General features: G+C 55.7%; 1 protein-coding gene across 4 annotated transcripts in view; it reads left to right on the top strand.

Moving 5' to 3' along the window:
• RANBP3 (RAN binding protein 3) overlaps positions 1-26,979 on the top strand; it is a 52,123-nt gene that overhangs the window by 16,633 nt on the left and 8,511 nt on the right. The window contains exons 2-9 of one of the 4 annotated variants that reach the window (XM_075545465.1): positions 6,524-6,579; positions 11,494-11,679; positions 16,925-16,961; positions 17,042-17,128; positions 18,194-18,268; positions 23,336-23,401; positions 23,750-23,842; positions 24,806-24,918. In XM_075545465.1, the coding sequence (XP_075401580.1) occupies positions 6,524-6,579; positions 11,494-11,679; positions 16,925-16,961; positions 17,042-17,128; positions 18,194-18,268; positions 23,336-23,401; positions 23,750-23,842; positions 24,806-24,918 (713 nt within the window). The remainder of the gene's footprint in view (positions 1-6,523; positions 6,580-11,493; positions 11,680-16,924; positions 16,962-17,041; positions 17,129-18,193; positions 18,269-23,335; positions 23,402-23,749; positions 23,843-24,805; positions 24,919-26,979) is intronic. The other 3 variants (XM_075545475.1, XM_075545496.1, XM_075545486.1) reach the window with 3 other exon arrangements.

The raw sequence follows: 26,979 nt of genomic DNA, 5'->3' as shown, positions 1-26,979 counted from the left end.
AGGCAGTTGTGCAAGCAGAACAGGGCAACACTGGATGACGTACAGTCAGACAAAATGTCTAACAGGGTTGTATCCTCAGTATACTTACATGAAGGAGAAGGTGGCATCAGGATTGGAGGAAGGCTTATTGACAGCCTGTGATATGCAGATGACGCGACCTTGCTTGCTGAAGTAAGGAGGATTTGAAGGCCAAGAATTGCAGCCCTCAGTGCGGAGGACAAGTCAATGTAAAGAAGACTACAGCCTCACAGCTGGATCCAGAGATAACCGCATAATAAAAGGAGAACAGATGGAAGCTGTCGGTGATTTCATCTTGCTTGAATACACAATGCTCATGGAAATAAGTCAGGAGATCAAAAAATACGTTCCATTTGGTAAATCAGCTGTATAAGACCTTTTAACGTGTTGAAAAGCAGGGAGGTTACATTGAGAACTAAGATGTGCCTGACCCAAGCCATGATAGTTTCAGTTAACTCATGTGCACGTGAAAACTGGCCATTGGATATGGAAGACTGAGGAAGAATTAATGAATGCATTTGAATCATGGTGCTGAAGAAAATTGAAAGTGCCACAGACTGCCCAGAGAACAAACTTCTATCTTGGAAGCCGTACGGCCAGGACGCACCTTACAAACAAGACTAGCAAAACTTCTTGTCGTGTACTTGCAGCGTGTTGTCAGGAGACCTGTTCCTGGAGAAAGACACCGTACTTGGTAAAGAGGAAGCCCCTCGTCAGGATGGATGGCCCAGTGGCTACAACCATGGGCTCACACAGAAGAATGGTAACAGGGACGTGCTTCGTTCTGTTGTACACAGGGTTGCTGTGAGTGGGAACTGACAATTGAATCTAATAACAACCTAATATAAAGGGTGGTGGTGTGACCCCACCAGCAGCACCGTGGAAGAAAGGCCTGGCTCATTGCCTCTGTAAAGATGACTGCCAAGGAAACCCTGGGGAGCAGCAGTTCCTGCTCTAACACATGGGGTCACCATGAATCAGCCTTGTCTTGGCAGCAGTGGGGTCTCTGAAACAGGTGCTCATGTGACTTAGATGCCCGGAGCCCATGATCACTAGCCCTGAATTTTGTCTGTGCTCATCCACAGCATGTATGTGGAAGATTGACTAGTTAGTTCCTTCCTGGCGTTATTTCTGCTACTTCTTGTTGAGGTCAGCTTTGGTGGAAGGCGAGGACTGCATTCACAGGAGCCTCCGTGGAGCACTTGGGGTGCCTGGTCCACTGCATTGCCTGAGGCTCAGGAGGTTGGGCATCAGAATCAGCTGGCCTGGGAGTGAGCCCTAGCCTTGCCTCAACGTGTTACTCAGTCTCTCTGATTCTCTGTCTGCTGTTCCTAAAATACTGGGTGTCATCGGGTCTCCTCAAGTTCCTGTGCCTGCCGTGATGGGGTTTTAACCAATGGCTTTTCCGGAAGCCGAGCTCCAGAGCTTGCTTCTGAGTGTGCTGTTCATTTGCACCACCCAGGTCTCTGATTCAGTGAGATGGCGCAGACACTGCCTCTGCCCATCCGCCTGCAACAAGTGAGTGAGCTCAGCGAGCGAGCACAGACACCAAATATGAAAACATCTGGGGTTCCAAGAGACCCCAATGGAAAGTCTACACTGTGTCTGATGTGACAGAGGCTGGGAGGAATCCTGGGAAAGGGTTCCACAGCCTGTCCCCCTGGGTGCCTGGGGAACTCTGTCCTGCTCCTGGGAGACTCTGGCCCAGGCTCCCGTCTTCCCATCAAGGCATTGGTCATCACCCACCTGCGTGCCCACACTACACAACTTGCTTCTTATTGGCCACAGAACATGGCGTTCCCATGCCCAACAGAATGAAACACCTCCTGGTCCTGTGCCATCCTTATAATTGTTCCCATATTGAGTCCATTGTTAAGGCCACGGTGTCGATCTTTAAGGTTTGGGGTTTGTTTTTCCTTTTTTTGCTGCCCCTCTGCTAGACCAAGCCTGATGTCTTCCTTTAGGAGCTGGTCTCCTGACAGCACGTTCGAAGGACGTGAGGCAAAGGGCTCTCTCTCTATTAAACAGTCTTATTGGCACTTCCTCCACATACACAGTTCTGTTGTCATATCAAAAAGAGTTGTACAGTCATTGACACAAACCATTTGAGAACATTTTCTTCTTGTACTCATTATTAATAGAGTAATTTTTAAATTGTGGCATAAATAAGACACAAGACATTCTCCCACAACTTATACATGTATACTTCAGTCCCATTGATTATATACTTTGTGTTGTGCAGTCGTTACTGATATCATTTTCCAAATTATTCTACCACCCTTAACATAAACGCAATGTCCCTTAAGCAAGGTAACCATTGGCCAACTTTTTTTAGTAGGTTTATTGACATAAATTCACATATCATACACTTCCATAGTTAAGTCCCTTTTACAAAGAGTTATATGTCCGTCATCGCTGTCAGTTCTAGCACTCCCTCCCCCTCCTGCATTCATTGTTTGCTCCCCAATTCTCCTCACCCTCTCCTGCCCCCCACCTCTTGTCCCCAGTAAACCACTGGATCAGTTATTGTTACTGTCTATGCATCCACTCCTTCTGCTTCATAAATGGGGAAACCTAGCAGAAACTATTTTTTTAAGTGAAAGAGAAAAAATGAATAATACAAAGATAAAAATAAACAGTAAGAAAAGATCACCAAAAATATTTTAAAAGCAAAGAAGAAATTTCTATCATGAAACAAGAAATATTTAGACCTAGAGCAGCGGTTCTCCATGTGTGTGTCATGACCCCTTTGGGGGGGGTGTCAAACTACCCTGTCACAGGGGTGGCCCAATTCATAATTAGCAAAATGACAGTGATGAAGTTGCAACGAAAATAATTGTATGGTTGGGGGGTCACCACAACATGGGGAACTGTATGAAAGGGTCGCAGCACCAGGAAGCTTGTAAACCGCTGGCCTAAAGCAAATTCAGGTTGGGGCAAGAGGGGGGTCAACTGACCAGGTATCATATTATGTGGTAGTTTGATCCAGCATAATCAAGTTTACAATAATCTCTGATACCAAAGCTATGTGAGTCCCTCGCCTGTGATCAGAGGGGATCAAGCAGAGGCTTCATCTGACTAGATCCTCTAGAAGGATTTTGGGCTCCCACTGCCCTCCATAGCCTTCAACAAATTGGGTGTGCACGATTAAGCACTGATACTTTTCCTTTCACCATCTTTGGATTTTGTTCTTGTCATCTTTGGGTCACACAGGCTGGTGTGCTTCTTCCATGTGGATTTAGTTGATGCCTCACTAAGATGGTTACTTATTGAATACAAGCCTTTAAGACTCCTGACACAGAATATTGTAACTGCTAGCCACGCACCATCTACTTTGACTTTCTTCACCACACTATGTCTAGTGATCTCTTCATGAAGGCGTTTCTCTTCTGTAATGATCCCACTTCCTGCAGCACAGCTCTGTCGCATCTTCTGGCCATCCCGTCTGTGGTCAGTATTCTTGGCCAGCACCATGAAAAGGCATCAGCTCTTCAGTCTTCTTATTCCTCGTCCACTTGCACGTGCCCAGGAGGTGATTGAAAGCACTGAGGTGTGGGTAAGGCACATCTTAGCCCTCAAGGGGACATCTTACCTTTGCCCTCTTGAGGGAGCTCTCCTGCAGTTAGGTCCCTGCAGCACCCCCTCCCCATAGCCATGCTCGGCAGCTGTGTTGTCAGAGCTTTGCCACCAAACAGTCTCTTGACAAAAAGGCGCATCGCCTTTGCAAGGTGGACGCCTGCACCTTCCTTCTGTTGGGTGGTTGGAAACTACCCTCCTGAGAGACACCTACCCCACTGTCTGCTCCAGGGTACCTGGGGGTGCAGAGGTTAAGTGCTTAGAAAATTGATCAGTGCCACAGCCACTTCTGCTCTGTCGCGTGGGGGCACTTGGAGTCAGATGCATCTCAACAGCACCCACTACAAGAGGAGGCAGGTCCTGCACCCTTGTTAGGATTATGGGGTCCACACAGAGTGGCTGACTTCAGGGACCCTGCAGACACACCTGGGTCCAGGTCAGTCGTTCTTTAAAGGCACCCCCCACCCCCAAGTCTCCAGTTCTCACCGGGACACTAGTCTTAGGCCTCCTGGGTCCAGGGGGAGCCTAGTCTCAGGACTGGCCCCTAAAGCAGGCCCCCGCCACCTTTGCTTGAGTCTTGGGTTCATTTCCTCAGAGAAAGAACTGTCATACCCTCCCTATCGGATGGTCCAGCAAAGTGCCCGGCCCCCAGCATGTGCCACCCAGCTCTTGCCAAGGTCCTTCAGTGTCCCTGGTGCTCCTACTTGTTCCTGGTTACCCGGCTTGGACACTGTCTTCTCTGCTGCCTCTGCCTAGAATTGTGGGGTTTGGTTGCCCCATGTAGCAGTGAGCCTTATGGCCATCTCTGGGGAAGGAGCAGGAGTTCCGCCTTCCAGGGCCTGGGCTGCTAGCTTCTCAGCCCATCTGGGAGCATCTCTGACACCACAAGGGCCAACCCTCACGCTGGGCTACAGGCTGTAGGGCAGCGCCCGGCCTGCTGAGAGCCGGGGTCTGAGATCATTACATGGATCACAATTGAGTTCAAGTGGGGGTGTTGGCTGGGTTGTAAGAGCTGGGGAGGGGCCCCTGGCTGCCCTGGCAGTAATGCTTCAGCCGCCAGAGGTAGAGTAGGGGCTTGAAAGGGGAAAGGGGGGCCATTCTAGGAGTAACTCTGCTCCCCTGCTGCTGTGCACTCTAGCATTTGCTGTGTGGGCAGAGGGTCTCTGTGCTCCAGGTCCCACAACACCAGCCGGAACAACCCCGCGTTTGTGGTGACTGAGCTCTTAGTGGGGCTGGGAGTTGAGTGTTGGGTGACTGTGCCACTCTGCCAGAGGAAGATGAAGCTGTCTGTTCTGTAATGAGGTTCGCTTTCAGGCTAGTCACTGAGCCAGAACCAACAGTGGCTCTGAATTTGGTCAGTAGGCGTCTTGCTGATGGCCCTTACTTGTGGGTTGGGAATTACAGAGGTTCGAGAAGCTTGGGTGCCCCTGCTCCTCAGGTTCTTCCCTGCCCCCATCCCAGCTTGCTTGGTGCCACCGAGGGCCACTCTGTGATCAGCGACCAGGTCTGACCATGTGCAGGCTGAAGTTAGTGCTGGGCTCGGATTTCACCCAGAGGGGTAGGCTTTGTGGCCTGTGACCCTGCAGCTGCTCATTGAGCGGAGCAACCCTAGAGGACTGAGTAGAACTGCCCCACAGAGGTTTCCTAGGCCAACATCTTGACAGGAGAAGATGGCCAGGCCTGTCTCCTGTACTATCTCAGGTCCAAGCCCTCCACCCCCACCCCTACATACACCTTTTGGTTTGTCCCTTTGTGCCACCCAGGGCTCCTTTTGGTAACTACCGCAGTCCCCCAAACCCTAGGGTTCAGTTCTACTCTGCAACACACGAGGTCGCCAGAGAGTCGGACTGGTTTGTCTGGTTTTGATTTGGTTCTGGTGGACTAGTGAGGGCCTGATAGCAGCAGACGCCCAGGAGGGGGCGTGAGCGGGTTGGCTGGGCTGTGGGGCTCTGGGAGTCCAGCTGAGAGCCCCACAGAGAGAGCAGGCGGGTCTGACTATGGCAGTGGGACAGTGTGGACAGTGTTGTGGGAGGGTCTTCTGGGATCATTCCTGGCGGTCCTGTACTTAGAGTGCCTGCGTTCAGAGCTCACACCCCACCAACCCTCCCTTTGTTGTGGGTGCCCCGGTCCCCTCTCCTTCCCCATCCCCCTCCCCAGCCTGTGGTCTTGAAGGAGCCCAGCACTTGTGTGTATCCCCAGAAGCTCCGCCTCCACTGCCAGGTGCTGGCCTGGCAGTTCTTCCTTCATCCCTAGTTCCATGTGCCCTGCCTTCAAGTCTGTGAGGTGTGCCGGGTGCTGTTCTGGACTCACGGGAGCATGGAGGACAAGCAGCATCCTTGGTCTCACAGTGTTTCTGGGCAATGGGAGGCAGCACACACCCGCACCTATTAATCCATGTGGCTCCCTATCCACACTCGCCCCAAAGGAAGCCAGGGCCCCACAGATCCCTCAGCACCTAAATCCCACATCCCGGCTAGGGGTGAAGCAGCAGAGCAGGGACAGCTCCTAGACAGAAACTGTCCACGATGCACTTGTGTCACTCGCAGGTCCAAATGGCATGTCAGTGCCCCTGCCGGGCTCAGTGCTCTGAAGAGCACAGGCATGTGCTCTGGGATGCACGCCGGCCCCTGGCTGTGCCCAGGCGTGCGTTCATAAATGAAACCAAGCCTTATGGAGTCTCCACCATTGGAAATTGAGAGAGGATTGATCACCTGTGAGCCAAGTGCCCGTGGGGCTGACCCCCGCCCCGTATCCTGGTTCCTGTGTCATGGGCACCCCCACTCAGCCCAGTTCTGCCAGCAGCTGTCCCCCCCCCCCGCCCCAGGGCTTGGGGTGCTGTGACTGATGTTTATTTGTTTAACTGCCTTTAACGTGTACAGTGTTAGCTGAGGGAAAACAAAACAAACCGAAACCATTTTTCTCTTTGCAGAAAAGCCTGCCATTGCTCCGCCTGTGTTTGTGTTTCAGAAGGATAAAGGACAAAAGGTAAGGGGTCCCTGCAGGGAGGAGGCCCCTCCAGTGGCTTGGTGACAGCAAGTGGGCAGAGGCTGGAGAGCAGTGCTGAGCCTCCGGCCACACCTTACTGGCCCCTGCCCTGGGAGTGGTGAAGGTCTGAGGGGTTCTGCAGCCTGTCGCAGGCCTGAAGGGAGCAGCAGGGATCCTGTGATGTGATGGTGGTGGCAGATGTGTGCCTGGCATCACTGGTTCCACTCTCGTGCCCATCAGGGTGGGGTCTGAGCAGTGACTTCCCACTGGAGGTGAGGACTTGGTGGATTTCTCTGGAAAGCCGTGGCACTACTCGTCCTTTGGTCATTCAGTACGCTGCACAGAGTCTCCCCATGTCAAGGCTGTGCCGGATTCTGTGTGTCCTCAGAGGCATATGCTGCTTATTGACAATCACGGTGCATGAAAGCCAGCTCTCACCAGCCAGCCTTGCCCCTTCTTCTGAGAAGAGACCAGAGCTGGCTTGGCTCTGTTTCCTTGGGCAACACTCACATCTTCCACCAGGGAGCGAATGTGTGAGGAGTGGGAGGGGGTCTGCCGTGAGGGAGCAGTGGCTGTCCTAAACTGACCCCACCCGCCCTGGGCGGCTACTGTGTGGCTTGTATTTGTACTCCCTCCGAGTTGTTTGCTAAGGAAAGAGCACCAGCCCCCTTGCACGTTTCCTTCCAGTCTTGCTGTGGCCACCATCCAGGTGACGTTTTCAGGGTCCGTCACACTGCTGCTCTGCCTGACCCTGACAGCTCGTGAGCTTCGGAGACAGGCCCTGGAAGGTTCCAGGACAAAGGGGCCGCTGCAGTTCCTTTAGTTGTAGCAACAGGATCTTTGTTTTTGTCATCAGTTGTATTAGTCTGTTTTCTTCAGATTGTCAGTAATGTCAGAACTTTCCCCAAAGTTGGCATTTATGAGAATCATTTTGGGGGCCATGTTTTAGGCAAGCTAGGTAAGCCCCCGCGCGTGCCCCCCCCCCCCGCATATACACACACACTTGTTTTTGTAAATATGGCTTGGTCAGTGCCCAGCCTCTCCCATCCGCCCTTCACACCACGCCAGCAGAGTGGGTGGTTTCTTCAGAGCCCTGGTGACCCGTGAGAGCAAGGCCCTTTACAGCGAATCTGTCAGCCGGCCCTGATGTGCTGGGAGTTACACAAGTACTCACTGTGGAAGACCTGAGGAAATCGCCAGCAGGATGGATGGACTGTGGGGAGAGCAGATGGGCTCCCATGAGGCTAAGATGCCTGCTGTCCAGATGAGACAGCCCTGCTGCCCGTTGACCATGTCCCCACCAGAAGGAAGGCCTGTGCACAGTGCTTCCCCGAGTGCATCGTTCAGAGCGGGGTGCACCGTGGCGGCCTTCTGCGGTCTTTCAGGCAGTGCACACGCTCTTCTCAAAATAGTGACTCTGAGCCAAACCCCAAATGAAGCTCTAAAAATAACTGTCCAAGGGCAGGTGGACCATGTCCCTGTGTTTTGCCTGGGATGCAGGAAGAGCTGCTGCCTCAGCTACTGGGCAGCTGCCTGCTGCTGCTGCTGCTGCTCCTGCTAGGACCATTGCATCGGTTTTGAGCCCTGGGGACCCACCCCACATGCTGCAGAGTAGGACTTCTCCGTGTGCCCTCTAGGCTGTGGTGTTTATGGGGAGCCCTGGTGGTGCAGGGGTTAAGGGGTCACCAGCTGCTCCCCTGGAGAAAGACCAGGCATTGTTCCTCAGAAACCCAAGGGGCGGTTGTATGTTGTCCTGTGGAAGGCTGCTGAGTCAGTGGGGTTTCTGTTTCGTTTTTAAGGCCTCTGGTGCCACCAAGGTTAAACACCTGGCTGCTAACTGAAGGGCCAATGGTTAGAACCACTAGAGGGTCTGAGAGAGAGAGAGAGAGGGGCGGGGGGTGGCAGTCGGCCTCTGTAAAGAAGTCCTCTGGGCAGCTCTTGTGCTCCCTGGGCCTCCGTGCACTGGTTTGGTTTTCATTGCCACGTCTTTCTCCCATGCAGCTGGAGCCACTCAGGAGCCGGGGGAGGGGGGTGTCCCAGCTGGGATAGCATCTGTCTTGTGCTGCTACTGGCCTGGCCTGCCAGCAGTCAGGTGGGGAGTCTGCATAGTCACTACTTGGGCCTCCGGCAGGTCTCCTCCCCAAAGCATTGGCCTTTAAGACCCTTCCAGGTGGTTCCTGCTCCCCACGGCGGTGTCAGCCAGGTGGTCTCTTCTGAGAAAAGGGTGCCCCTCTTTCTTCTTTGCCTTTTCGCTCTGAAAACATTCAGATCCCTGGAGCAGGCTTGCATGTCACTGCACCTCGATTCACTGCTGGCTGGCGTTTTGTCATGGGTGTTGAAATTTATGGCCACCTCTCAGCCTTTGTGACCCCAATGCCATCATCACGATCAGAACTTCAATGGCCTCGCCCAAAAGTGAGGTCAGAAAGCTGGAAGATTGGAAAGAAAAGATCACAGAATTTTCCTTAAATATTTTGCCGCTGCTCTCCCCCGCCCCCCAACCTAGTATAATCCATGGTTATATTGTCCCCAAAATACCTTGTACAGTAGTTTTTGGAGCAAATTCTTGATCCTCAAAGAAAATGATTATCAGCTATAGGACCAATGAAGTTCCCTTTCAGGAAATATCTCAAACCCCCAAGCAAGAGCCCGGCTCCCCATTTACAAAGGCATGAGCTCCACGCCCTAGGTGTCCTCTGAGTTAGAGGACAGTCCGAATAGCAGCGAGCCTGTAACAGCCTGCACTTGACAGAGAGACCAGGTAGAGGTGTCAAAGAGTGCGCGAAGCTGCCCGCTCCAGTCCCCGTGACATGCAGAACACAGATTGGGGGCAATATCCTGGCCTCTTGTTCTAGGTTGGCAGTACCTGGCCATGTATCGGTTCACTGCTTGGCTGCTAACCAAAAGGCAGGTGGTTCAAATCCACCTCTTGACTCAGCAAGAGGAGAGAACTGACAGCTCCCATGAACATGAGCTGACCCCTAGGAAATCCGGGGGCACTGTTTCTCTGGACCCTCCCAACCACAGATGCCGAAATGAGTCGGGGCCAGACTAATGGCAGGGGCTCCCTTGGCCTCCCTGGCTACCTGGTCTGATGTTTCCTCACATGCCCGCATTCATGCTTCAGGGCTCAGCAGCAAAAGTCAATGTGGAGACTGCTCTTCTCTTTGAGTCCCAAGAATTTAAATACTTTCATTGTCTAGCATAATAATTTCTTTCTTGTTTCTTTAATGTTGGAGGGTTTTTTTGTTTTGTTTTGTTTTTTTTCAGGGAAGGCAGATGGCCCTGAGGTTTGGGCCAACAGGATGCCCTGATGAATATTGAGCTAAGAGAGGGGAGGCAGGTGGGGAAGTGCTTGGAGCAGGATGAGTACAGGCACCCAGCAAGAGCTTGCTTTTGGGGTGCCCAGCGTATCCTGTGTGTTTCAGGGTGAGTTCAAAGGTGGACGTGTTCCTGATGTTGGCAAGCAGCAGGCCCCACATCAGTTCCTGAGAGCAGGAACTTCGTGCCCAAGAGGAGCCCACAGAGCCTAGTAGAAAATGCTCGAACACCAGGGAAGGGTGGAGTGGGTCTCTCAGGGACGGAAGAAGACGGCCTCCCTGGATCTTCCATCTTGCTGCTCTCTCTTCGCCCTGCATGCCAGGGCTGTCACAGAAGCATTGGACATTGGCATTTGGAAAGAGAAGGGGACTCAAGCTGTTCTCCCTAGAGGTGGGCCTCTCTGAAGGAGTCTTCAACCTCAAGGATCAGCAAGAGGGGACAGGCTGGCAGCCCACAAACCTCCCCCCTCCTATTGAGAATGTCATTGCCGGTGACTCTCCAGGGGTGCAGATGAGCAAGCAAGCATGGGGTTGCTACTGAAAGTTCTGCCACCCACTGCACCCTGCCAACTCACTGCACCCTGCAGGACAGGCTAGAACTGCCCTTGTGAGTTTCCAAGGCCGTAACTCTCTATAGGAGTAGGACACCCAGTCTCTTCCTCAGAGGAGCTGATGCTTTCAAGCTGCTGACCTTATGGATCGCAGCCCCAGTGCCTACCCTACCCACTGTACCACCAGGGCTCCTGATGAGAATGCTCTTCCACCTCCCTTACATCACATGCTTACTTCCCATGATCTGACATTGTTACTCCAGCTGACAAGTCAGTCACATCTGAAGGAGGCAGGGCAATAGCCCCTGTTGTGGTGAGGTCACACACTGAGAACAAGACGACTCCCTGAGTGTGGGAAATGCTGAGCAGTAGGTTTGGCACCTGGAGCACATGGGGTCTGAGCCAGTTTCTCAAGGAGAGGTTCCTGGTGGTCATGCCTCAGAGCTCTTAGGCCAGACAAGGCTCTGACCTTCCCCATCTCCCCCTCCCCCTGCCCATGGCAGATGCAGTTTGTGCTTTGGAGGGATGAAAACTTCCTAGAACCGAAGGCTCCCACCACCCACCCCCAGTTCCTCATCTTCAGTGGCCCATATGCACTCAGGCAGTAGAGCCGCCTTCCACTCTGGGCAGTGTTAGAGAAATCCCAATGTTAGGCAGTGGACCTGGGGACCCAGCCTTGGTAGGCCGCTCCACTCTTGAAGAGGCATCTTTTAGCCCAGGACTCATCAAGCGTCCCGTCCTCTTCCCAGTGTGGGGACACTGCCCACGGGCTCTCGTATGGGCACTGCTTGGTCTGTCACTAGAGTGGTTCCCCCTGGAGGGTGGCCTGAGAGCACACTTGACTCCACACAGGGCCGCCTGACGGTCTGGCTTGCTGCACCTCGCAGCCCAGCAGCCCACGCCCACCGCCCTCTTCCTCTTTGACATCATAAGGCCAGTCCTAGCCTCCTGGACAGCAGCCCTGGTCCCTGCCCCCTACCTCACCCCACCCCACCCATATCATGGCCGTTACATTGAAGAAAAACTGTTTCTCTTGCTCCCAGTCCTCTGCAGATTCGGGAGAGGAGCCTCAGGGGGAGGCTGAGGCCCCCCACCATGGCAGGGGTCACCCTGAGTCAGCGGGTGAGCGTGCCCTAGAACCTCTCGCCCCCGCTAGTGCTCCAGCCAGCTCACCTCCGCATCCCGCTGCTGAGGCCCCGCTCCTTCCTTTCCCGCAAGACCTGGCAGGGGTAAGTGCATACCTCCCTGGCACTCCTCCTGCCTGGGCCCTGCCCCACCCAGCTCAGCCACCTCCCTGCCCCCACCCCCACCATAGAGCACCCAGGTCCTAGCTCAAGACAGAGGGGGCGGCTCACAGAGATGCACAGTCACTTTGCTCCAAAATCAGGCCAGACTTCGCACCTTTTACATCTAGACTTTCCTAACCAGAAACAGAGAGGAGACCCAGCCCGGTTCCCCGCAAGAGACTTGAAGGGCAAAAGCAGAATTGGGGTTTGGGGTAGATCCTTCCAGATCAATTCCAGCCCTTTCTTCCACCCTGCCCAGAGTCTGTGTCTTAGAAACTGGCTGTCTGGCGGCGGCAGCGCTTGGCTGGCTTTGCCGAGTGCTTGGCATGGGTGGCTGTGTTTGCTGTGATCAGGCAAACTGCTTGCCTTCCACCCAAGTAAGACGGGAGGTAAAAGGGTCCTTTGTGCCGGTGGGAGCCCCTAGGCTCTTTATCCCCATCTTTACCAAGGCTGCTGGAGAAGATAGTGGCCTCTGGAGGACAAGAACGGTTTAGGGGCATTTGAAGTTTGCAAACTCTACCCTTGCCCAAGGCCTGCTGTGGGACAAGGGCAGACCCCAGGGGCACAGACAGGTGGCTCAGCTCTCAGCAACCAACCCAGAGGCTGGCAGTCTACAATCTGCTTCTGACAGATCACAGCCGTTGAAAACCCTATGGCGCACAGCCACTCCCTACGGCACATGATGAGGTCACTGTGAGTCTCGGTCGGTCGGTCGGTCGGTCGGTGTGACAGCAGCTGCTTACAGGATACTGAGTATCAAGCAACCTTCCAGGGAGCCACAGCCTCAACCCCCGAGCCAGACCCTTAGTGCTGGATTCATAAGGAAACCTTTAAAGGTCACCCCCACAAACCCTGGGTCTCCCTCTGCAGTCAGACTACTACTACTATTTGGGGAACGAGTGTGTGACAGCGGGGTGAAGACAGCATCTGTCTCCAGAACCCCCGCAGCCCTTGCCGGCCCACTGTGGGCTTGGGGCAGAAGCTCTAGCAAAACCCCCAGCCAGCCAGTGATCTGCCGCTGCACTCGGCTCAACCTTCCCAGGGTACTGAGGTATCCCCTTAGGGGGTAGTATTTCTCTGACCTGAGCTGGGACAGGAAGACTCTGTTCTCAGTTCTCTGCCTATGGCCACAGCTGAAGTAGGAGCGGCTATCAGTGGACGTGCAGTCAAGGGGGCTGGAATGCAGTGGGCAGGGAGCAGAAGCACAGGATCCTGAGCTCACTGTGACAGCCACCCTGCCAGAGTTGTCAGGGCTGCTTGCCCACTCTACATCGAGTTTTGTGCAGGCAATGCCCAGGACTCTGGCCCGCAACCTCGGCAGCAGCCTGGGTCTACTAGAAGCCTGCTTCCTGGCCCTGTGGGCTTTGGGCAGGGCACTCGGCCGGGACATGCTGCAGGTGGAGAACAGCAAATGAAAACTGGAGGATGTTTACAGCAGCATTGTTAGGTGCTGTTAAGGTGGTTTTTACCTCGTGTGACAGCTCTCTCCACTGTCGTCTTCCCGGGACTGGCTTGCCAGGCCTTTGCTCCTGTAGAGCTGCTGGGTAGGTTTGACTCACAGCCAAGAGCTTGACCACTGCATCAACCAGGGTGCCAAAGAGTGAGTGTAGGGAGCCTCAGACTCAGCCATTGAGTCACCAGGGGCGAGGGCAGCACTGGAGCACTGGGAAGTGTGTGGAACATTCCAGTATGAGGCTGGAACTGTTGCATGCTGTCTGTGGCTGTAGCGTCTGTAGCTGCTGACACATCCAGTCTCTCACGGAGCCCCTGACACTACTGTGTGACAGCTGTGAGCTCCCCACAGAGGCCCTTTCTGCTCCAGGAGAGTGGTGTCTGATTGGTGGAAAGGTGTCTCATCAGCTGCCCTTCTCCCTTGCTGTGGAGGGGAAGGCACGGCAAGCCTTTTTGAGGTCAGTTAAGCTGTAGGTCAAACCAGACGGAACCTGGTCCCGACTGCCTCTTCAGCCTGGCCTGTCTTTGGCATCAGAACATTGGGGTCACCCCACACCCAAGTGGTGGATTCTGCCTGCATGTGACCCAGCAGGCCTCATTGGACATCTCGTCTGCTCCTTCTCCCAGGTCCCCTGGGACAGGAAGCCCAAGGTCATGTCCTATACATCAACTCTTTCGTTGCTTGTAAAAGCCTTCTTACCCTCCAGTCTCATCCACACTCTGGCTGGGGACTGTTCAGGGCCGGGAACACACTGTTGGCTCTGGGAGACAGTTTGAAGACCAAGCCACATGCACAGGGTATTCGCAGCCTGGCCTGAGGGGCCTGACTGGCCAGCCGGCTTGGCCAGAGCTAACTTGGCCTTATCAGACCCACTAGGTCGCTTAGGCGGGCTCTCAACAGCTCCCTTGCACTCTTGGACCCCACTCAGCATCTAGCTTCTCATCCCTTAGCAGACAGACTATTCCAGTGGGCCCCTGCTCTCTGCAGTGCTGCTTGTTCCGCACGACTCCCAACTGGTGCTCCTGCCCCATCCTCCTGCTGCAGCGGCCCAGCCCGACTCCTCCCCAGTGTCCACACTGCCTCGGCAGGGGCCCATGTGTTCCACACTGAACTTTTCTGTCTTAGTCTTGCTTCTTGGGGCCCCAGGAAGCTGCAACCTTCCTCCTTGCTCAGTTTTGTCTGTCTCTTGTCTGTCTGTCCTGCTCAGGAGGGGGTTGGGTGAGCATGAGAGCATCTGGCATCATGGGCCTGGGCCTGGCCTCTGTCTCATGGAATCATGGTGGTCTGGGGCCACGGGATGGAGGGAGCTGGCTTGCACCCTGCATTTTGCATGGGACTGGAAGGTCTCGTGGCCATCGTCCATCTGTGAGATGCAACCCTGGACTCACAGCTGCCCCTGAAGCCCCTGTCACAGCTCAGCTGCTCACCCAGTAGCAGGGACCCTGCCACAGCTTCTCCCGGGACTCGCCCCTCCCTGTGGCACAGGGCCGTCTCTCTTCTGCCACCTGAGTTAAGGTTTCCGTGGGGCGCCCCATCACAACCCTACAGTGACCAATTCTTTTTTGAGAAAGATGGTCAGGGACGTGGGCCTCCCAGCCCCCACTTCTCTCTGCCTCAGCATGCAGCCCAGGCGTGGCCCGCAACGCGCGCTCCTGCTCGGGGCTAAGGGCAGCTCCAAATGCCCTGGGAAAGCCTTGACCGCGCAGCCGAGTCTGTGGGGCTGAGCCTTGAGGCTGCCCCCAGGTGGGTGGGATTCTAGAAATGGTGCCCATTGTGATTGGCAGCACTTTCTCATGAATTTGCCCTACTCGTTTGGACCTGGGAGGTCCCCAGTACCAGATCTTGATATCTCTTAGGGTGCTTTTACCAGTGCTCCCAGAGGCCACATCTGTGGAGTGGTACTCGGGAGCAGCCTGATTCTGGTCTGGCCGAGCACCCCTCCAGCGGGGACCTGACAAGGAGCAGGACCATGGTCCCACTGTATCAGGAGAGCGGGGCAGGAAGTGGTGGGAGCCACTCTCAGGGTGAAGGACTGGTGCTGATTGAGATTGGGGGTCACAGCAAGTGGGTCTGAAGGCTGATGCCACAGGGGGACTCAGAGCTTTGGTCTGGGGGAGGGGACCCTCTGACAGCAAGGGTGGAGCAGGCCTCCTTTGGGTGGATGCTGCTGTGTGACTGGTGGGGGCTGGGGCCATGTGCCCCTGTATAAACACATAAGAGAGCTCTGACCAGGACACGCAGAGATACGTGTGATTACAAGATGGTGCTTGTTGGAATGAAAGCTGAAGAGAGAGGTCTGGTTTCTGGGCCCAGGAGCCCCCGCATCAAGTAGAGCCACCCCTCGGTTTCCCGTGTTGGAGTCGGCAGCTGGTCACTAGGTTTTTCTCCCACGGCCTCTAATGGGTTAGAGGGCCAACTTTTCACTTAGCAACTGAGATGAGGCGGAGGCAGTAGGCCTGCAGTCCTGGGAGGAGACACCAGGTGATGTGGGAGCCGACTGCTCAGGCGTCTAGCTTACTTCATGTCATACAGGGCTGAAGAGAGGAAGTGGGCTGTGAGCCACAACAGGGTTCCAACAGGGGTGGTGGCCCATTGGGTTCAGAAAAGCAGTCCCTAGGGTAGCAGAAGCTAGGGCAGAGGACCCATCAGGGACCAAGGATCCCCTCTTGCAGCAACCAGGTGGCCTGGGAGCCAAGTGTCAGGTGTGCAGCCCCATGCAGCAGACATTCCCTGCCAACCCATGGGGATAGGGCTGGTCATGAGCTAGTGGTACCCCCTTCTCCCGGCTGCACTGAGAGCACCCTCCTTCTCGGATGTTCCCAGCCTCAGCAGGACAAGTCTGTCCCTGCTTCTGCAGCCCATGTGAGCATCGGAAAGGTTGTAAAGAACAGACGCAGAGACCCATGTTAGGCCGGGTGTGGGCATGGCCCCTTGACCCTTCCCAGAAAGCCGTGGCAGCCCTGCTTTCAGAGGTTCTGGCTCCAGGCTTGTGGGCTTGTTATTGTGGGCTTGCCAGTGGCACAGAGCTTCGTCCTAAATCCCACCAGCTCCTCAAGGCAGCTGGTCCCTTTTTGACTCCCCAGGTGCCCGGTGGAAACTTGGCTCCTCGGCTTGCTCCCAGGTGGACAGTTCTAGGAGGAGGGCAGTTCACCCCCTGGGTCTGCTGATAAGCCCAGGTTCTGAAGACCCATGTGTCCCTCTGGAAGGACTGCTTGGTTTTGGGGAGTATTGTGAATTGCTAGCTTTTCAAGTTCCAAAATCAAGGCCAAGATATTCTGTGAGCTGAGAGGTGTCTGCAGCCCCTGCGTTTGGAGTTGCCCTCTGGCTGTGTCTCCTCTGGACATTGGCCCACCACAGCCGGTTCTCCTCTGTCCATAAAGATGAACCCGTCCTAAGGCAGGTCAGCCAGCAGGGCACGCCAAGGCCAGGAAAGACCACCACCAGGGTCCGGTGTGACAAGGCTGTGCAGAATGAGTCCTTGACAAGCAGATGTGAGCCCAGCATGTGGCTGTGCTGGGGCTGGAGGACCGGGGAGGGGAGGTCAGGTGCAGCACACCAGTGAGGGTGACCTGTGCAGATAGGGAGTGACCCAATTGGTGTAAGCTCGTCCTCCTTGGTTCTGAGGCGGGGGGTGGTAGGTGGGGTGGGTGTGGAGCAAGTAGGGTGGGAGGTGGCATTCCTACATTCCTGCTGGAGGCCCGACCCCCTCTCACCCTGCCTCCACTCTTGTTTCAGAGGTCAGCCGGCGGCTCCAGTCCCGAAGGGGGAGAAGGTAAGGGCAGCCTGCAGACGTTTGGCCCGCTCGGTGTCAACGCGGGAACAGTCTGATTCCTCTCTTGCCATTCTCTGCAGATTCTGACCGAGAAGATGGGAATTACTGCCCTCCAGTCAAGAGAGAAAGGACATCATCTTTAACCCAGTTCCCACCTGCCCAGTCAGGTAAAGCAGACATGCCTCCAAACCCCGATGCCTTTCACCACTCCAAGCTGAGCGATCACTGCAACACGCACACACACAAACTAGTGACCCGCGCAGAGAGACTGCAAAGATGGGTCAATATTGGAGAGTACTGAGCCCCCTATTACTCAGATAGATACACGGTAGCACTCCCACCTAACTTCTTATTGGCCAGCCACAGGCCTGGCATTGAGTCTCCCAACTGAGCAGCCCAGGCTCACACATGTGCACCCACATGCATACACACACACACACACACACACACACACACAACCACCAGCAGCAGCAGCACCACCACCCCCAGCAGTGCTTCTGGCAGTAGTAGCAAGTCCTGTGGGTCCCTGACGGCTGAGTCTGACCAGGCCTCTGGAGGACGTTTGGAGGCCTGGGGTGGGAGTCCAGTGTGGGAGGAGGCCACCCAGGCGGAGAGCCCTGTTCCTGAGACGCCTAAGAGACTGCTGCTTTGCTCACTGACCAGGCAGTGGGACCGTCCTATTTGTTGGCAGTCCAGGCAGGGGCAGCTTTTTAAAAGACTCCTGTGTGCTCAGGTGACTGTCCCACAGAAAGAGCAAGCTGTCAGTCCCTGATCATGGGTTGCAGTCCTTCCAGCTTGCTCAGCATTTCAGAGGTCTGGCAGGGGTGGGGGGGTGGGACAAGGCCCAGCCCGTTTGATTTGTGGGCCCACTGGAACCCCGCCTCCCTGGTGCTCTGTGGCTTTGTGGAAGATGGGCTGCAGCCGGGGAACGGTGGTCCCAAGAATCTGAAGTGCTGGCCTGCCCACTGTATTCGTAGGAGCCTGTTGGTGGGCTGGGGCCAGAGTTGGTATTGTAAAGAACAGCGTCCCAGGTAGGGTGACTGACCGACCTCTAACTCAACGACAGTGGCACTGGGTGGACAAGGGTAGTAAGGCTGAGGCCCAAGCTAGAGAGAGATTGGGGATGCCCAGAGCCGGAGGGGAGACTGCTGTGGAAAGGTGGCCTGGAGTGTCTGTCCCCTTCATTTACCTCTGTTTTCTTGTCCCCACCCCTTCCTGCACCACCTGGCCAGCAGTATCAAAAAACAATGTCTTCATGCCGTCCACCTTCTGTGAATCATCTGCAGGCAATTCTGACTCAGAACCAGGTGAGCTGAGCCCGCCCTCCCTCCCCTGCCCCTCGACGACGACACAGGCCTTGTACAGAAGGTGAAATCCAGCCTTCCCTTCCTGAGGGTTTGGGGTCCAGGGGAGCAGGGGAGATGAGGCTGAAGAAGCCCTTCAGTCTGTTTCTGTCAGCAAGGCTTGGATGCAAGGAGTGTGCAAGCTCATTTACAAAACAAACAGATAGGTGTGCGACCCCCGTTCCCAAAGTCCTACCTAAATGCAGGCTCACACTCAGGTTTGCTGAGAAGGAAATCACAAAGGCCTCGTTGCAGCAGGCCCCCTTCTCCCCAAGATGGTGGTGGACCCCACTCGGCATGTGTGCGAGGCAGAACTGCCCCCGAGGGCTTGTTGTGTTTTTGCTCCAGAGGGCTTTGAGACTGACCTTTCAGGAGCAGAGCCCGAGGCCGACCTTCTGAGGTACATCCAGGTGGGGGCCAGACACCAGGGTGTCACGCAGCGCTGCTGAGGACCTGTCCCCCCGGCCCCCGTTCTGTTTTAAATTCTAACCGTGATGAAACTGTGGAGCTCTGCTCAGAGAAACCATCTGATGGCAGTCTGAGAGCTGCAGAGAGCAGCTGGTCCCGCTGAAGCTGATGGGCCTGCCTTTTTTGGTCTTTTCGCTAGAGGCCAGCTCCCAGACTTCCTGACCGGCTCTCCCTTGGGGCTTGAAGACCTCATAAAGAGTTTCATGAGCGCCTGTAACAGCCCAGGTTCTGCAACCCAGCCCTCGGGATAGAAATCCATTGTTGGCTTCAAACACACAGCCAGGGCACCGCGCCAGTGCCTGCCCCCCTGCTGTAAAGGTGCCTCTCCACCCGCACTGGCTGAATCCGAACCTACAGTTTAACAAGGTCCCCATGGGAAGCTTATAGCAGATCCCCAGGTGAGGGGTTCATAAGCTTGGGGAGCTTGTTAAAATGTAGTTGGGCTCAGTCTCCTTGGGGGGAAGGGGAGATGACTCAGAGCCCTGTGTGTGGCCAAAGAGCCCATCCTCTGGTGGTATCCTGGGACCAGGCGAGTTTTTAGACTTTACGGGTTGACCTGTGAAGTCATCCACCAGCCCACTCCCCACTCAGCTCTTGAGTGGCAGCTCTTTGGGGCCACCCTCCCTGCCCACCCGAGTCAGGTCTGTGGGAGTCAGGTGGTTGGTTGGTTAGTCAGTCAGTCGGTCGGTCGGTCAGTCCATTGGTTGACCGGACCCTGGCCCAGCAGGTAGAAGTCTGTGCACAGCCTCATGCCAAGACCCCCTCCTGGGTCTGGGCGGGCTGGCTGGCACCATTTTCCCTTTGCCCCTTGAGCTGCAGTGTGTGTCTCGGGCGCCCCTCCCTCGGCCCTGGAACCTCTGTGCTGGCAGGAATGTCCTGAGGAGCGGGGGTGGTTCAGGCCCAGCCTGCTGGGCTGCCCTGAGCTGGGTGGAATGGGGGTTTGCTGGGCAGCTGGGTGTAGCCATCTATGGAGGAAGATTTAGCAGCTTCGCCCCACCCCCCCTTCTCCTTTCTCCCTTCCCATCTCCTGCCTTTCAGCTTTTCGTATTTTTTAAAGATATTTAGAAGAAGTTGCTTCTAATATGCTTTACCTCCAGACCTCATTCCATGTGGCCGGTGGTCCCAGGGATGTCGTCCGTCCCTGCAGAGCAGGGGGCTGAGGTGGCTACTCCATGCCTCGGATACCCTTAGTCTGTTTGCCAGCCAGGCCACTTGCTCCTAACCTTCCATCACGTTGGTTTGGCATGACCTCCCTCGTGGTTAGGCCAGGCTGGGCCACATTGTGGCTGGAAGACCTCAGGAGTAAGCTGGGTGCGGCTCTCACCCAGGGGTGGGTGTGTGTGTGTGTGGGGGGGGGGGTTCACTGGTCATGTGTTGGGTGGCTGCCAGGCTCTGTGCTTCTGCTTTGTAGTTGATGCTTTCTGGAGAGACGTGGGGACCCAATTACCCCGCTGGTTGCAGCTCTGGAAGTAATTATCCTCGGGCCAGGGTGCCAAGTAGTGGTTTTCTCGCCCCCTGTCCGCCGGGCCCCCCAACAAACCCAAGTTCCCTGGTTCTCCTGTCAGGGCGTGCTCCTTCTTCTCCCTGTTGACTTTCTCACTTACCTGACCCACAACCCAGACACTCCGATCCACCACCAGCCCCAACCGAGCAATATGGGGCAGTCTGCATCTGTGAAGATCGCACTGCCTTTGAGCTGACACCATGGGAACCCTCCTGTGAGGTTCTGAGACTAAAACCCTTTACAGAAATAGCCTCATCTTTTTCCCGAGGAGCTGATAGAGGGTTTGAACTGCTTACCCTGTGGTTCGCAGCCGAACTAGTAGCAGCCAGGGCTCCTCCATAAGCACTCACAGCCTGGAAAACACTCTGGACTGCTCTGGTCTCCTGTAGGGTCGCTAGGAGCGAGAAGGGGCTCGCCACAGTTAGGGCTTCTGGCTTTATGCTCTGCTGGCATAGTAGTAGTCTCGGCAGCTAGCTCAGGGTTTGAGCTCAGCAGGAGAAAGGTGTGGAGATCTGCTTCCGTGAAGTTGTACAGCCTAGGACCCCGCTCTGGGCACGGCTGCTCTGTCCAGCAGGGAGGGGTGTCACTATGAGTCGTGTTTACTGGGGGACCGCAACTGCATTTTTGCAATGGTAGGTGATCTGTTGTTGGTGGCGGTGCAAGCACGTGCACCCTCCTCAGCTCTCCTTTACCTTACATCCTGGCACTTCCTAGTCTTACCCTAGCCCTGCCTGGAATCAACCCTTTCCTAAGCAAGCCCTGGGCCTTTTTAGGGGTGAGAGGTACTTATAAACTTAGATGGGGTGTTGGGTGCTAGCTGGGGATCTCAGCCTCCAGGTGTGTGCACATAACATCTGGGTGTTTCTGCACCTCTCTGCCTTGCTTCCTCCTGTCCCCAGCTGAGCAGGGTTCCCACAAAGACGTCGGATCTAGAGCAGCTGACGAGCCCTATGCGTGCCGCCCCAGCTCTGTCCTTTCCTACGTGAGCACCGGCTCTGTCTCTACTCCTGGCTCTTGCCTACTCACCATCAGCGCTTTCTCCGGACGCTTTTCAGCATGTGCTCCCAGCCAGCTTCTGTTCTGGTTCATGCTGGTCCTTCCCTCCCTGGAGGGCAGAAGCTGCCAGAGAAGGAGTGACCCCTCCCTCCTGCCCCTGCTGTGTCAGCCCTGCATCAGTCAGTCTGGCCGCGCGGTGCTGCTCTGCACTGCACTTGAACGGTTTCAGGAGGTGCAAGAGTTTGGAAACTGAGAAGAGGAGGCCTTTATTGTAATGGGGCAGGCCCATGGTATCTTGGGAAGGGGCTTCTGAGTCCCCCGCCCCAGCTTCCTGGGGTGCCGGCCTGGTCTGCCGTCCTTGCTGCGTTTCACGAATCTGTAGACAAAGTCCGCTTTGGAACCCTTTGAGGATGGTGTGGATTGTAAATGTCAGCGTAATTGGAAGCAGTTCTCCAAATTGCCCTCCGGGTTCTGAATGCTGTTGTGCTGGGGGATTCCCCCTCGGTGCTTTGGAGCTGGACTCTGACTCCAGGCACCGGGTGACAGAGCAGGCCTCCCCCAGAGGGTTTCCTTGGCTGCCTGCTGGAAGCAGACCATCAGCCCTTTCTTCCTCGTGCTTTTTGGCTTTTGGCTGATGGCCAAGCACTTAACTGTTGTGGCCCCAGGGCTCCTTGTGTGTTGTGATATCCCTTCTAGCCCGGCCTCCTTTCCAGGCTGGTAGAGCCCTGCCCCAGTCCTGGGCAGGAGCTGCCCTGTCGTCCTGCCCTTGCCCACGAAGAGCAGTGAGAGGGCCCGCCCGCCCCTCCACTCTGGCCTCCGATCGGATTTCGTGTCTTAAGGCTGGGGCTTTGTGGGCACACTTGTTTGGCGTTGTGTCTCCCTAGAGTAGTGGGACCATCACTTGCCAATCGAGACCATTTTTGGCTCCCTCTCCATTCTCCCCCCTCCCCTCTCCTGTCAGAACCAGTCATCTGTCTGCTGTCTTTGTGGACTCAGTCTACCCGGGTAGTTCGTGTGGCGGCCTTTGTGCACGTTTGCCCTGGTGGGACAACACTTAAACATGCAGCTGCTGACTAAAAGGACACCACTCTGAACCCTCAACAGCTCCGGGGATCTTCTCCCCTAAAGGTCACAGCCCAGGAAACCCCAGGGGACAACTTGTCACTGGGATTGGGGTTGGTGTGTGTACTTGTGGAATCAGCTGGCCGCCCTCTGGGTTCTGCACCCGAGAACAGTGGGTTCATCGCTCTGTCAGCAACACCCCTTGTCTGGGTTACTGTTGCTCTGGGTTGAGTTTCCTGAAGCACCCTCCCACACACACACACCCACACCTTGTACTTCTTTTTTGAGATTGTTTGGTGACCCTCCAGGCCTGTCAGCAATGTCTGTTAGTTTCATGGGGCTGGGGTGGTGCCTCTTTTGTCCTGTTGGCTCCCTGTAGTGCTGGTCCCTCTTGATTTGATGTTCAGCAGGGGGTTCTCCTCCTCGTCCTTCAGTGTAGAGACATAGAGTGGGTTTGTGCCCTGAAAGCTGGGCTGGACCTCAGCTCCTGGGCAAGGCTGCTAGTGCCTCCACCCACCCAGAAGCGAAGACTCCCTGCCTGTGCTGCCCCCAGATGATGGTCCTTCTGCCCTGCTTTCCCCACCTCAGGCCAGGAGGCCCTTGCGGAGCAATGGGGCGCTAGCTGGCTTAAAGTCAGGCTTCCGGGCCTCTGCTGTCCCTGGAACTCAGCCTCCACGTCCCAGGGAGCCCCTGACCCCAGGCCCTCAGGGCTCTCTTGGGAGCAGGGGAGCTCAGCAACACATCTGGAAAGCGAGTTGTCCTCCGCCCGTCCCCCGACGTCTGCTCTGACTGCTGAGAGCCAGGCCCCCCGCCCAGTGGCCGCCTGTATGGCTGTCAGCCGAATGTTGCGCCTCCAGCCGGAAGGGCCCACCGCCCCTCCTGGAGCCCACCACCCTCCCGTCCAGCCTGACCCTGGGCTCCCACAGCGTGCTGGACTCAGAGAGCTCACTGCTCAGTTCCCCCAGCCCCTCATCCACCCTCCTGCTGTCTTGTGCTTTCAGAGGAGAAGAGCAGTGGGTTCCGGTTGAAGCCGCCAACGCTCATCCATGGCCAGGCGCCCAGCGCAGGTATGCATGGCCTGGGGGACCCTGGAGCCAAACAAAAGACCCCACCAGGCTGCCCCCAGCTAGTAGGCCAAGTGGGACGTGGAGTTGGGGGTGGGGGCCTAAGTCCAGGAAGGGTTCCCCAGAGCATCCTGCCCCCTGCCCTGCTGGCCTTCCTAATGCTGGCTGTACCCCCACTTCTCGACTTAGAAAAGCCAGGTGCAGAGGGTGCCTTCAGGGTACCCCCAGGCCAAGTCCTCAGTCCCTGGGGAGCACCTGGGGCCCGAGAGCTGAGAAGGTAGGATACTGTACCTCAGTGGGTGCAGCCAGAGATGTCTGGGCCCCCAACTGGCCTTCCACCCTGCCTCCCAGGTCTGCCTAGCCAGAAACCCAAGGAGCAGCAGCGAAGCGTGCTCCGCCCAGCCGTGCTGCAGGCCCCGCAACCCAAGGCAGCCTCCCAGACTGGTAAGGAGCTGCCCTCGGCCCGGGGCCATGCTCTGCCCATGAGCACCCCTGGACCAGAGCCTGCTGTGGGCACCAGAAGCCCTGCACCCTTGGAGTCCCCACTTTGCCCGGAGTCCCCCAGATAGCAATGTTCCCGCTGTCTCCAACAGATAGATGGTGGCTCTACCCCAACCGCATGTGCACACGCACCCCACCAACCCACCTGTTCTTCTCGGGGCCTCCAGGCCCCTCAGAATGCCCAGCACTGCCCCTTCTGGGGCCAACTTTTGGCATTTTTATAATAATTCACTTTATTTTTTATTTCTAAAAAGTTTTTAAAATTATTTTAAGTTTTTAAAAACATTTTTATTGACATTCAGTGGTTCAATGTATGTAATAGACTTTTTGTTACTGAAAAATCATAACAAAACACACCACCCAACCCTTTTCCACCAACACGGTAAAGCGTTTGTAGTCTCGTACTGAATGGAAGGCCGAGTGTCGGTTATGAGAGTCATGATCTCAAGAGCGCAGAAGATTAAAAATACACAAGCTAGATTTTCTTTCTCTCCCTTTTCTGTTCTTAATTGGCAGCACCAAACAAGCCAACAAATTGACCATCCCCCCCAGTGCTTCTTGACATAAGCAGTCAGATGGTCACCTTGTTGTGAGACACTCTCCCTCCCTCCCACCCCAAGTCTCCGGCTTGTAATGGTGCTCAGGAGCCTGGCGGTGCAGGTGTCATGGCAGACTTGTCTCGGGGAGCAGGGGAGCCCTAGGGCAGCTCTGCTCTGCCACTGGCCTCACCGGGAGTCGGAACCACAGCAAGGACAGTGGTCACAAGTAGGCCCTTCTCTCAAAGTGACACTGCCAGCTGGACTGGCCCGATGATTGGCAGACAGGGGCAGGAGTCGGACTGCAGGGTGCATGTGCCGGGGCAGGTCCTTCCTCCACCCTGAGCACTCCTGCTGTCTTCCCACCCAGTCCCAAGCAGCGGCACCAACGGGCTCAGCATCCCAGCAGACTGCACGGGGGCCGCTACGTCCACGTCGCCTGACAACCCTGCGCGGAGGAGTCCCTCAGAACCTGCTGATGAGGTGCGACTGCTGGTTTTGTTTTTTTAAAGTCCCTTGGGGCCCTGGGAAGGCAGAGGCCCCAGGCGTGTGTTTCCCTCGGCAGCGTTAAGATGACCATGCAGTGAGGAGCCTGCTTGTGAGGCCGGTGGAGCCTCGGCTCTGTGGGAATCAGGGTCTGCCTGGCCCCAAGTCACTGTGAGGGTTCCTGCAGTAGCCGAGCACACTCACACACACCGCACGTGCAGATGTGCAGGCTCCAGGAGCATTTGCAGTTAATGTAAGCCCCCAGGAGGCTTACTTCCAACCGCTGTTGGTATGGAGATCTGAGCTGTCCCACTGCGTGCTGCCTGCCCATTGACACTGGTCCCTGGATTGGGCGGGCACTCGGTCAGCTGTGTCGTCTTGAATTTGGGGGAGATCCAGCCTCAGCCTCTCCATGCCTCTGAGTGTGGGCAGTACCAGCTGTAGCTGCTTCCATCGCTGACCCCCAAGCAGTATGGTCTCCAGCCCCCACTGCCATCCCTGCTCTCCCAGCCGCTGTGCAAGCCTTGCAGCGACATGAGTCAGGCTGCTTCACAACAGGAGGGGTCCCACCCTCCAAGAGCTACTTGGAGTGGAGATCCTGTGCACCCCCCCCACACACACACACCGCCATGCCCCTCAGCTGCCCCTAGGGGACCTGCCAGGCTCACCACATGGATCCTCTCCGTCCTGCTATTGAAGCCTGGCTTCCCCACCTATAGGCCACCAGGGCCAGGCACCAGGCTGTGCTTGAGGGATCCAGTGAGCATGACGTGCAGTTTTCAAAGGCTGCCGGGGGGAATCCATGGCTGCGGACTCTGGAGGACATGTGGGTCAGAAACGAGTTGGTGTCAGCTCCTTGCCAGTCTGCCGCAGCAACAAGGGCCAAGTGGATGTCTCACCAACAGGGCCTCTGTCTCCACAGGTCCCTCGGAAATGCCTCGAGGGGCACTCAGCATGGCAGCTTCTTTACCAGCCCCTCCCAGCTCGCCTGGAGCTTTTGTTTTGTTTATTTTCCCTAATTGGCAGCTTTCCTTGTGTAGGAAAAGCACATCGGAATTTTTGTATCTCCATGCCTTCCCCTTCAGCCACAGCCTCCCCGTCTTCTCCCCCTCTCTCTCCCTCCCCCCGTAACTTTTTCCAAAGGGGGGTTCTTTTACACGGAGAGCCGTTTCCGGACTCTACAGCAGCTGTTGCGCGCAGCATTTGCCGGTGGTGAACAAACTACCTGTACTCAGCATAAGGTCCTTCCGGTTATCCTTGGAGCTCCTCCTTACTCTCTACCCTGGCGTGATGCCCGTGAGGGTGTGCCACAGCTGATACCCATCCAGTCTTCCACTGATGGCCATCTGGGTTGTTTCCCTTTGTTTTTGCTATTGTGAATAGTGCTGTGGTGGGCATACTGTGCCCACGTCTATGTGCGTTGTGGCTCTTAGTTCTGTAGACCACACACCAAGTCGTGGGATTGCTGGGACACGCAGTACTTCCATTCCCAATGTTTGAGGACAGCTGTACCTACCACTTGGCAAAGTGTTGGCGTGTATGAGCAGTCCCTTCTTCCAGCTCCCTCGTCAGCAGGTGGTATGGTTGAACTGCACTGTGAGGCTGGCTGAGGTGGTACCTCACTGTTTTCATTTGCATCTTGCCAGTGGCTGCAGATTTCTTCTTGTTTCTTGGCCACATGCGTGTCATCCTTGGCAGAGTGTCTATTCCTGTCCTCTGTCTATTTTTTAATTATGCTGTTTGTCCTTACCTCGAGGTCTTGACGCGTTCTGGAGATTGGTCTCTTGTTTGGGTTTTTTTCTCTTCTGGGTTCCCACCCCCATCGAGCTGTCTTGATGATTGCAATGCGGGGAGAGGGAGGCTCCCCCTGCGCTCCTCAGCGAGGTCCAGCGAAGCCGGGCTGGGGATCGCACCAAGCCTGTACATCTGCGTGGGTGGTAGTGGCATTTTCACCATGTTAAGCCCCCTGTCCACGAGCGTGCTGTGCTCTTCACGTCTATAAGTCTCTGGGTTTCCTGCGGGTGTGTCCTGCCATCGTCTTTGGGTGGGTCTTTGCTT

This window comes from Tenrec ecaudatus, chromosome 1 (genome assembly GCF_050624435.1).
Source record: "Tenrec ecaudatus isolate mTenEca1 chromosome 1, mTenEca1.hap1, whole genome shotgun sequence".
Lineage (NCBI taxonomy): Eukaryota > Metazoa > Chordata > Mammalia > Afrosoricida > Tenrecidae > Tenrec > Tenrec ecaudatus.
Note: the sequence above shows the minus strand (reverse complement) of the source record. Positions and strands in the feature narration are given on the sequence as shown.